The following is a 12,252-nucleotide window of genomic DNA, read 5'->3' on the forward strand; positions in this document are numbered from 1 at the left end:
GAATATTGAGTAGAGTTCCCTGTGCTATACAGTAGGTTCTTATTAGTTATCTATTTTATACATACTAGTGTGTATATGTCAATCCCAATCTCCCAATTTATCCCTCCCCCTTTCCCCACTGGTAACCATACGTTTGTTTTCTACATCTGTGACTCTATTTCTGTTTTGTAAACAAGTTCATTTGTATGATTTTTTTTAGATTCCGTGATATCATACGATATTTAAAATGTCTTAAATTCTTTTTTTTTTTTTTTTAAAGAAAATGTTGGGGGTAGGAGTTTATTTTTGCTGTGTTGGGTCTTCGTTTCTGTGCGAGGGCTTTCTCTAGTTGTGGCAAGCGGGGGCCACTCTTCATCGCGGTGCGCGGGCCTCTTACTATGGCGGCCTCTCTTGTTGTGGAGCACAGGCTCCAGACGCGCAGGCTCAGTAATTGTGGCTCATGGGCCCAGTTTCTCCGCGGCATGTGGGATCCTCCCAGACCAGGGCTCGAACCCGTGTCCCCTGCATTAGCAGGCAGATTCTCAATCACTGTGCCACCAAGGAATCCCCCAAAATGTCTTAAATTCTAAGCGAATGAATCGTTCAGAGTGACTAGATCCAGCCACACTGAGGCTGAGGTTTGCAGCCTCCGTGTGCCCGTTTCACGCACTCATCAGCTGTAAGCTCTCCCTCTTTCTCCTTTCATCAGTCTTCCATGAGCTCTGTGAGGCCCCCGGAGGGCTGAGTGCTTGCTGAATCCTGACCCAGAAAATTAATCCTGAACAATGAATGAGAGGGAATGGGACTTCCCTGCGAGAGATCAAAAACACCTGCATGGTGGGAAAGTCACAGAGAGGAAAGTGGCCATAGGAAAAGCGCCAAATTAACTGTTTGACTTGCTGTCCTCTTGAGGTTGGTCCTATTTAGGCTCGCTCATCCCCTTGGGCTTTCTAGCCCCTCAGAGGGTCTCCTCCCACCTGCAGGTTTGGGGCCTGAACCAGCAGCTCATCATCCCTGGCTCCCGAAGAGACGGTCCTATGGGAGTCAAATTCCCCCAACTGCCGCTAACCTCCTTCTCCAGCCCCAGTTCAACTCTAACTCAGCCAGTGGACTCTGTGATCACTGGGGACAAGAGTAAACCCAAGAAGTGAGGCCAGTGCTCTCCTAACCCTGTCCCCTCGGGGATTTCGGTTCCTTTCTCGGGGAGCCCACGGCGATCCACTTGAGGAGTCCCATGGGTCACCAATGAATAGTAACCTTCTGAAATGCCAACCTACTTAGCCTCTCTTACTCCACGATCTGTAAACACCTGAGAAAGAACTTTCTGAGCTTCAGTTTCCTTATGGGGAAATTATGGCCATGATGTAGAATTGCTGCCCAGATTAGGGATAATGTGGAAAGGGATGCACGCAACGTTGGCACTAGAAAGGGCTGGTTGATGAAGTCTCTTACAGCTATTATCATGAAGTAGTCAACTGCATTCAAGGTGACCAAACATCCCATAAGGCTTCTAGAGAAGGTATGAAGAAGCAAGTATTGAAGCTCATTATGAAGCACTACCTGGGCCAGAGTCTGAACCCATCACACCTTTCCTTCTACTCCAATCCACCAGGTTCTGCTTTTTCACCTACAAAGGCAGTGAAGTTACATGATAAACCACAGACTAAGGTCCATATTTCAAGAAACAGTCTCCCAAGCCAATAGAGATATAACTAAAATGCAGCTTTCCAAGGATAGGTGCATGTTTTACAAGTGATTTCTCCTATTTATGTATGACTAAGGATCTTGTGTCAGGACAGGAGTTTCTAGATTCAGTAATGAAAATGCCCCTTCAATTTTTAAAATCTGTGAATATGGGCCAAAGACAGTAGGAGAGGTTCTGCCAGTCTTCCCAAATTGTGTGCCACTTCCTTCTGGTCCTCCTAATCCTGGGAAACTACACTGAACTTTGCTCAAAAGATCCCTCTAAAAACCATCCAGCATGGACTTCCTATGATTCAGCCTTTTGGTTTAATTTAAGCACATAATGATACGTTTGATAGGAATTACAGGAGACAGTTAATTAGGAACAATTATTCATCGGACTCCCTGAATTCCTACGAAGAGTGGGAAAAGAGGAAGAAATCTCGCAAAGTGTAGAAAAGTGGCAAAGAGGCATCTGGCAAACGAGCTCGCTCTCTGTTCTCAGGTCTTTGCATGAAGTCTTAATAAGGGCTGTTGTCAGAGTACTCACACGGGGTGGCAAGCACTTCCTCATCTCGTAATTATATAACAGAACGCAAGACGTTTCCCATTAGCAAGTGAGCAGTCACTTTTGGCTTGTGATGAAAGCTTCCCGGAGATGGCCAGATTTGCTCCGTTGTTTGTTTAAGCTCAAAGTCCTGCTCAAGTGGGCTTGGGGGGAAGTGGTCATCTTCAAAGTCCCCGTTTTGATTCAGGGTTTTGCATGTGGCAAGTTAAAATTCTCTGGAGCCTGCCTGGTTTGAGTCTGCATACCCATACACACACGAGACGTGGACACAAATTGTATGTATGCTTAAAAGGAGCGTGCTAAATATTAAAACGTATAGACTGTGGGGTCATATTTCCAAAAGAAAAGATCTGCTTAAATTACAGCTTCCCTCAGACATTGACCTACATCTAGCCCCCAGGAGATGTTGACTTTTTCAATGCTAAAATTGGTAAAACTTTCATTTTGTAGACAGAAAATCCAATACAAAACTGTTTCAGCATAGAAAGAATAGACGTTCACGCTGGTAGTCAATTAAATTTGGGTCCTTGAATACATTTCTCATTAACTACTACCATTAGCAATTGTTTTGTTTTTGCCCTGTTAATTTTACAAACCCCACTGATGCACAAAACTGTGTCTCCCTCAAAGGATCTAGACCTAACACATCCCTAATGATTCAGGCCGTCCTTTCTTTGCCAATTTGGTGACGTAAACAATAGAGAAATGCAATTAGGCAACTTCTGGGAGTTCCTAGACGCCCCTGTCCTCCCTTATTTTGTAAGCCACCCCCTGCCACCCCTCCCCCACAGAAACTCCTAGCACACTTAGTCCTGGAGTGGTCTCCTCACACTCATGCTGAGCAAAGGAAGAGTGTTCCAGAGATGGAGAATCAAAGTGTGAGGCAGGGAATGTTATTTTCTCTCTCTCTTTCCTTTCTTTTTCTTTCTGGATTGAAGTATAGTTGATTTACAGTGTCATTACAGGGCATATTATTTTCTATCAAACGTCTAAACACATAATTATTTGAGACTCCAAAATCTGATTTACTTTATAGAGTTTTGGAAGCAGGTTCTTGAGATTCCATGGATGTCTATTAGGCTTTTCTTAGCAAACCCACAATTTTAGCTAAGAAAGTAATAAAGAATATGCCAGCCCCTCCACCTTCCCTGAGCTGAGAATCCAGCTACAGTTTTTTTGCATTCTGAAGGGGTTCACTGGCAAAACACCAAGTGAGTCAAGCAAAGTTTTAGGGCTAACTGGGCAAAGAATGATAATGCCTTGGTCTGTATGGGCTGGACCAAAACTGACAGAGGTCGTCCAGGTTGACACTGAGGAAAATAGGGGTTGACACCAGTGGTGGAAGAGCTGCTGCATTTTTTTTCTTAATGGGTGATTATTGACATTACTGAGTCAATTCTGTACCACGGAATACATAATCACAAGTAAGACTTTTCTTATGACCATTCTATTTTCATAAGTTGTTTTGTTTCTGTTAATTTGGCCCTGAGCTTCAGAGTTAATCCTCAGGTCCAATGGCTTTATAATTTGTAAGAAGCAGAAGGAAAATAGTGTGCAACAACTAGGAAATCATTTCAAGCTTCTTTGAAAGAAGACGTAATTTTGAGTGAATCTCTCACTTCACGCGTTTCTCAGTGGGTATTATAGGGAAGGGGAAGTACTGCAGTTACCATTCACAGAAGGGGAAATTGAAGCCCAGATTAAATAACTGGCCAAGGTCACACAGAAGTCAGGGACTGGGCCAAGAATAGAACCCATTTCCTTGATTCCCAGGTCTCTATCCCTGAGGCTGTGGAAGAGAGATCCTGCAGGTCCGTATATAGAGAGGATAAGTAATCACCAAATAGATCTGACTTTACATAATTAAACAAATTCTAAACACAAATGTTACGTATCTTTGTTTGGCACATGGTTGGTGCCCAATCAATATCTGTGTGATAATAGACGGTTGACAGTATATTTAGACTGAATACTGACCATGTGCAAAATGCATTGTAAGATATGGGCAATGTCAACACGGTAGAAGTAGCAGATTTCTCTCTACCTATTTTTATTGGTCATCACAGATAGTGGATGAAGGAAATGAGACTTACACAAAGAATCTAATACACCTAACATTTTTTCCATTAAAGAACGATGATATAGGGACTTCCCTGGTGGCACAGTGGTTAAGAATCTACCTGCCAATGCAGGGGACACAGGTCCAAGCCCTGGTCTGGGAAGATCCCACATGCTGCGGAGCAACTAAGCCCGTGCGCCACAACTACTGAGCCTGCGCAATAGAGCCTGCGAGCCACAACTACTGACCCTGCGAGCCACAATTACTGAAGCCCACGCGCCTAGAGCCCGTGCTCCACAACAAGAGAAGCCACTGCAATGAGAAGCCTGCACGCCGCAACTAGAGAAAAGCCCGCACGCAGCAACGCAGCCAAAAATAAATTTATATATATAAAAAATAATATATGCAACTCTATCAGTATAATTTATTTATGACCTGGAAGTGATAATTTGTGATGGTTAGATGGGGAGAGGGAATTAAAATAGCCCGTGATCTAAAGAATGTCTGTTCTAAAACCCAAACTGCCATCCTTAAAGGCTGCCGGCCTTAAACCTCCTTATAGAAAAGAACCAGACTGCCCTTTCCCCATTCCTCCTGGGTTCCTCAAATCCATCCCTCTTCCATTCCCTAAAGAGGGGCCCCTCCCAAAGACTCTAATACTGTTCCTTGTTCCTTTACAGGCCATCCTCCGTTGAGTGGGCAACCTTATCCGAATAATGTTTCCTGTGAGACTGGACCAGCACTGTGGCAAAGCTTATCACGGACCATGAGATCAAGACCAGCTCACTGCGTGGGCGGTTAGTAGTCCTACTTAGTTCTTCAAAATGCAGGGGGAGGTGAATTTCTCGAAGGCTAGCGTGGGCTCCCCGAGCAGGGGTCAGCTCTCTCACGTCCTGCTCTGCCCTATCCCAGCCTCGGCCAACCCACAGGTCAGAACCACTTCCTCCTATGGCGGGAAACAAATGAATGGGGCGGGCCACCCAACTGCGGAGTCACTTTATTCCCCCTTGATACACTTGAGCTTCTTCTCACTTTTGCCTAGCTCATCTACATGGCCGTTTTTTTTTCTTCTTCTGAAAAATCATAAATTCCATTTTCCTCAATTCTATAACCCAGACCTACTAGAGATTTCTATTTCTAAGACACGGCAAAATTACATTTTACTTTCCACAGTTTGTGTTCACTTCTCAGAAATATTAGGTAAACATTTCTCACTGTTGTGAAACTAGGTCTACAATAGGCAGAAAATTCTTTTCAAGTTCCTTAAAAGTTTCAGAGCCTTATTGAGAGACATTTACCCTAATGCTAGCAATAACTACAACCTTGCATTACGTCCATGGCACTCTGTACCTTTCCCAAATACACTGCCTCATTGGATGCTCATATTCTCTCTATGAAGTATATGGAATTACCTCTATTTCATATGAACAGAAGCTGTAAACTACACACATGTGAAAGGTACTGTAAGTTCACCATCCTTCTGTGTGCTCCCTGGGTTTATGCTCAGGCTGACGTGGGGCAAGTTTAGGACAATCTATTTAAGGAGTCGCTGCCAGCTGCTAAGCATGAGAAAATTAATAACTTATTTTCATGTTTTTAAAAATTCAAAAGAAATAGTCTACTTCTACTACTTTACCACCCATATCTGCAGAAAAGTAAAAGGAGGGAAAGATTCTGCTGTATTTCCCCTCAGCTCATTACATACATGAGTTTAAAAGTAACCACCCCTCCCCCACCCTTATTCTTAATGTTTTATGAGAACAAATTCTAGGTAAATCAGAAACCACAGTTTAAAAATGTGGTAAGCTGCTGAGTTACGTTCTTTTTAAAAAAGGAGGAAGTTTCTGTTAAATTTATTTATAGCTCTTAATACCCACAAAGATGAACTAGTTGAGCAGTTGTTCTGATCGTTTTAAAAATATATATTTATTGGATTCCAGAAAACTATACAATTTAAGTCTGAACTTCTTTACTTTAGACCCATTAACCAGTGGGCCATATTAAACCAATTAATAATTTTGAGCTACTGAAAACATATACCTTCTAACCTCAAAACTAATGCTTTGGTTGTGGTCCTTATATAGATAGATCCCTTAACTAGAGCCTCAAATTTAAATACCAACAACTATTCTACATATTCAAGAGTAATGTGTATATATTAATCACCTAATCTCTTTTGACAATGATGCGCAGATACCACTCTGCAAATATGTACTATGTAACCCAGGATAAGTAAGATTTTTAAAATTCATGGAATTGAACATCCCTTATTCACATGTCACTAAAATTCCTGTCTGCAACTGAAATTAAGTATGTAAAATAGATTTATATAAAGACATATTTGAAAAATTTTAGTAGTAAAAGAGGGCTTCATTTACCTGTCAGTTTGAGCTTTTATCTCTCTGCAGGGTAAAATCAAATTCTCCTATTTGCTTTCTAGTGCACAAAGGTCCCATATATCTTTCTGAAAACATTTCTGCGTTGAATGTACTGATTTAACCACCAAGCATCAAATCTGGACCTGACACAGGTAAGCTACTCAGTCTACTGACTTTAAAAATGAGAGCTTCTTAGGGATATGCACATTTCCTGAAGATAATTTCAAGCAACAATTTGAATCATCACTGAAAGAGTTAAAGCTTTCATTTCTGATCTGTCTTGTGATAGGTTAAAAAAGAAAGAATGCCTTTAACATTAAGAGAATAAGTCAAATGGCCAACAAACATTTACTGAAGATGTAAGGTACTGCTCTGAATTTTGAGAGAATTCCAAGAGGAATACGCTATCTTTCCATGCCTCCGAAAGCTTACTCTGTAACATGGGAGAAGGATCCCATACACCACAAAGAAATCAGAAGGAGAGATGTAACGTTTACAAAGTTTCGCTCCAGCTGACCTCATTCCCCAAACCATATTTTATTAGCATTATTCAAATCTAACTTTATAATATTATGTTCTATCATTCATAATTGTTATTTTCTCAGAGTTACTAGCTCTAATCCTAAACAGAACTCAAATTTTAGATTTGCTATTGTCAAAACAAAACTTAAGAATATCTTAAAAAGGCTGTTATTCCATAAAAATTCAACTCTATACCTTTATCCAAACCTAACAGCTTAAGTTAGTTATTTTAAATTTATTTGCAAGTTACGTTAGCACAAATACTTAAAGGGACAAGTCCATAAATATGGATGTCCATCTCCAAATCAGCAAAATAAATAATATAAAATCTCAGTAGATCTCACTTTCTTTGGGGTTGAACGATCACAGTGGTAAAGAAGGTATTCAAGATATGCATATTCTTAGCAAATTCAAGATATTTCTGTTCTTAGCAAATGATTCACTCAGATGAGAAATCAGATGTGTGGAAATAGCTACTACTCAGGAATTCCACAACTTACCAGTAACTTTCATGATCAGAATGATATGCCTTAAAATACTAAAACACAAGATGAAGACAAGTTGAAATTGCAAGAAGAATCTAGAAAACCAAATAGCCTCTTCTGTTTATGCCAGAATTACGTCACATTTCTTTTTTATCAAGCTAATTAAAACAAAAAAAAAACTGCAATTCTCCCAACCACTCTGCTAGTGGAATTAAAAGCAATAAAGAAAATATTTGGCCTAATGATAATTCTTGAGCGGTCTCAATACTATCTTACTTGATAGTAAGATAGACTGATAGTTGCACCTACCAATTCTATTCCTGTCCTTCAAATTTGCTCCTGTGAACTATCATTAGTATCAATCCTCTAGACTAAACAGTAATGGAAAACAACAAACAGGGCTCAGTCATCAACAGGAAACACTGCACAGTTAACCAAGGGCAGGGCTGAATTCATTCAGCAGATACACCCTGAACTTCTGTGTGTGCCAGACACGGTGCCAGCCCCTAAAGACAGAGAGGTGCTGAATCAGCTCCTAGCTTAGAGAAAAGACAAGTGTATGCACACCTTGTGACGTCACAGTAGTGTCAGCAAAGTGCTGTTCACGCTGAGGAGGGAGAAGGGGGTCTGAATGAGAAGTCTGGAGGGTGGGGAAGGTGACGGCATTGTTGAGCCCGGAAAGATAGAGGAGGACCTCTTAGGAAGCAGAAAATGCATGGAAGCTCATTTCCGACAGAGGAAGGAGCACGCTCAGAGCCTAGGAAAGGTAATGATCTTCAGCAGTGGGAAGATCTGATGCCAAACTCGGTGCTTGCAGAGTGGGAAACGGGGAGACCAGTGTAACTGATGCAGTGGTGGGGCCAAAGTCTGGGTGTTCTCGGTTGGAAAGCAAGAGAGGCGAGTTCCAAAGAATGGCTCACAGGGTGACCTCCATTCTGTCCCTGTGCTCCTAGCCTTAAACTGTAAGCTGGAGAGAAAAACTATGAAACGGTTAGACATGGGTAAGGAAGAAGAGTAGATATATTGCCTACCTTTGCCCAAGGCAGGAAAGCGTCTGCCCCCAGTGGACCGCACGTGCCATCTGCCAGCTCCCATAAGACCCTTGAGTCCAGGTGTCAAAAAGTATTCGAAAGTTACTCAAGAAACGAACTGTCCCTACCTTGCTTTGGAATGATTATGGTTACAGGGATGCCAGAACCACGTGATGGTAGGTTGAGGGATACCGTAAATGGTGCAAGTCAGGATTTGTCGGCTGCCCAGTGGGTACAGAGTCGGGTATGGAAACGATGATACGGCCTTTTCATAAATCTGGGGTTTCACTGAAAGGAGAAAATAGGACAGAGGTCAAGAGCCATTCTCATGACTCCCTCCTGGACCACAGCGAAGGACCCCATTCTCGCTGGGGTTGCTGTCAGGGAAACACGCATGGACAGAACCCTCGGACCTGTCACTCTAATGCCAACTGAAAAGAGTATGTACATTCCGACCACCATGATAGAAAGAAAATCATATTGCTTATGGAAGAAAACAAGCAACCGTGAAATACTTGGGATGGGGAATAAGTGGTTTTTAAAACAATTTTTTTTAAATGTTGCTTTCTTTGTTATACTGACTTGACACAAATTTCACCCCCACCAGAACCAAAAGAAAGTCTGAACAGTGAACTTACCATTGACAATTAGAGTGGCAGTGAGGTTTTTGAACACATTTGACTGCTTTAGGCCCAGCAAGATTGTATAATCCCCTGCATCTTCGGCAGTCACATCTTTGATGATTAACGAATAGCCACGAACCAAATAGCGGGCAGATTTCTCAGTGGCTGGTAACCCATCTTTTAACCTGTGGTGAAGGGCACGATCAGTCAGTCATTTCACATTGCCTCTCCAGTATCACCTTAACGTTGCCATTTAAGGATGTGAGATCCAGTTTAGACATCTTGAGCCTTGGATCCTCAATATTCATTTAAAACATTTAGACACTGACTTTTTAGTAAAGCCCAGTGGGATTTTTAGACTGGGAAACACTTCATGCTGATTGGCAAAGAAGTAAGCCGAAAGAAAGACAAGTGACGGTTTAATGTACCCCCAGACACTGGTCACCACTGTGACTTAAGTATAACCCAGAAGCACAGGCTGATTCCATCTGAGATGTTTTTCAGAGTTCTCCATGAGGCTCCATCAGCAATACAAGGGTCATTAGCAATACAAGGGTCATTGTGAGTCAGATCAACTAGATCACTTCTCCAGATAAAAATAAAAATAGATTTTCCTATTGTGGCCTCATGTGGAGTTCTTATTAGTTATATAAATGGTCACACCAGTTGCCCTTTCATAAGCTAGAGTGAAACCAAGATTATCAAGGTTCTTTCCCCTGGGGAAGAAAAGTGAAGGCAAAGAACTCAAACAAAAGGTATGAACTTAAAAAGAATTTTTTTAAACTGCAGCGACAGACTTAATGCCTAGATACCATGCAGCTGCATACAGAACGGAGAGTCGGGCTTGGAAGGTTGCCCTGGCTCTCCCACTGTGTGCCTTGAACGTATCCATTTGAGCCTCAGTTTCCCCGAGTTTCTCAAAGATCTCTTTTACTGTAATATTCTATGATTTCATTAAATGACAGTTCTTTCAATGGGCATTTTTCATCTGTTAGTAGGAATTTACCGTGTTCTGCATAAAGCTGTAATGTTAGGAACGGCACTGGTTCATAGTCAGGCTTGTCTTACATAGTCATGCAAACAAGTTCCCATCACTAGTGGGTCTCAGTTCCAAAGCAGCTAAAATGCCTATGCTCTGTTTTGTGATTACAAATCCCATTTTAGTATCCTTGAAATTATTTCCTCGAAACAAGCTAGTATTTTCCAAAATGGGCTGATATTTTTGGTTTGTTTTAGGTCCTTGCTACTTAGCTACTGAAGAAATGAGCAGTGTTGAACAGTTGGGGATACTCTCAGATACTGAAAGAGGGAATGTACTTCCCAGAGCAATTCAGTTCCTATTCAGGAATAATGTACATTCATAATATCTAAAAAGTTTAATAGTAAATTTCCTATGAAACAGACAAAAACATCTCCTTTCTACTGCGACAGCATGAAGGGGTATAGCACAAAGTCTCATTTTCTCTTTAATTCCCTATTAACGATCTGAGGAAACTGAAAACAAATGCTACAGCCATATGATACTGAAAGCAAAACAAGCTATGGTTGAGATTCTATATCGTATGGGTTGTTTTCCTAATCAGTTTTGTACCCTTTGTTTAGAATGCGGTGGCTTGAGCCAAAGATCCTGGCGTTTCAAAATGATTTAACAAAATGATTGCAGATTATCAACAGATTACATTGTTTTACAGCAGGTATTGGGCTCGCATTAAAAAAGACCGCTTAAAGAGTTTCTGAATTTGCAAACTTCGAGCCAAAAAACCCTTAATTAGTTCAAGCAGGGCCATGAGTGCATCCCTGCCAATGAATAAGTCTTGTCTCTATTAATGTTTGTTTAATTTTAAAACAAGACTGGAACTTTCAGCCCAGCTGTATCTCAAAGAATTATTTTTCGATAAGAAGAGAATTATTATCCTCATCACAAGGGCCCACTTCTTCAGGGTTAATAGAGCATGTTACACACTAGAGATGCTTCCTAGTCGTTGCTCAACATAATCCATTCAGAGGACGCTGACATCACAGGGAGGTTTAGAGAGGCACAAATTTAGTCTCAGGGAGTGAAGACTACGCTGAAATGAGCGCTCAGAAAACGAATCCCTTGCTCCAGCCTGTTATTTACATTATTTTCCTTCCCACCCACTCCCCTCCCAGCCCAGAAACCAGCCCAAGTTCTTAGTTCTTCACTGCTGTCTGGGAAGCTTATCTTGATTTTTGTTTCTTTTCAGGAATTCAAGTCACTGGGCTCCTGCATCTTCCTACTGACAAAGCATATCTTAAGCTGCTAGGAACAGAACTGTGATCCTACCATACAACTTCTGGCGAGGGAAACGCCTTCACTTTCACAGAGAGCCGATAAGACCGCGTGCCAGCTACAGTCTCAAACACCTGCTGCTGTCGAGGTTTCACTGTGATGAACGCTTTATCTTCGAAAAGAGAAGTGATAAATCCATTAGAAAAGCCTACATTTATGTAAACAAAAGAAAACCGAAAAACGCCAACACGCTGCCTCATTCAAGGAGGGTGCAACCAATGAATAAATAGAGCTGAATTATGATCAAGGCCATCGGTGAGCCCAAATGCTGATCAGTGAATAAAATCACTTAGAAGTACTCTAACTGGTTTAATACTTGCAAAATCAAATGGTCCCAGGGATATAAAAACCCAGGGGCAGGGCAACAGAAGTAAAACACCTTAAACACCTATATTGAAACAACAAAAAAAAGTATAAAGATACTTCTAAAAATCTACCCGGCCAATGTGAATACCATGGGAGAAGGTTGTTCCACGCCTTCTAAAATAACTAATTTGATATAAGACATCAACTGGAGAAAGTCAAAAGAATATCAAAGGCCGTTGATAGAACGGTCCCCTAGCTTCTGTTCCTTACAAGTTTTTCTTTTCAGTGGTAGAAATAAATAAGGTTT

At 41.4% G+C, this 12,252-nt stretch overlaps 1 protein-coding gene across 3 annotated transcripts in view; it reads right to left on the reverse strand.

The window, feature by feature from the left end:
- The window catches only part of FLT1 (fms related receptor tyrosine kinase 1), a 175,982-nt gene that overhangs the window by 104,355 nt on the left and 59,375 nt on the right, over positions 1 to 12,252 (reverse strand). For all 3 annotated transcript variants that reach the window (XM_082602602.1, XM_082602603.1, XM_082602604.1), the window contains exons 8-10: positions 11,634 to 11,751; positions 9,344 to 9,513; positions 8,834 to 8,993 (exon numbers count right to left, since the gene is read on the reverse strand). In XM_082602602.1, coding sequence (XP_082458728.1) covers positions 8,834 to 8,993; positions 9,344 to 9,513; positions 11,634 to 11,751 — 448 coding nt within the window. The remainder of the gene's footprint in view (positions 1 to 8,833; positions 8,994 to 9,343; positions 9,514 to 11,633; positions 11,752 to 12,252) is intronic.

This window comes from Mesoplodon mirus, assembly GCF_964341445.2.
Source record: "Mesoplodon mirus genome assembly, chromosome: 17".
NCBI lineage: Eukaryota > Metazoa > Chordata > Mammalia > Artiodactyla > Ziphiidae > Mesoplodon > Mesoplodon mirus.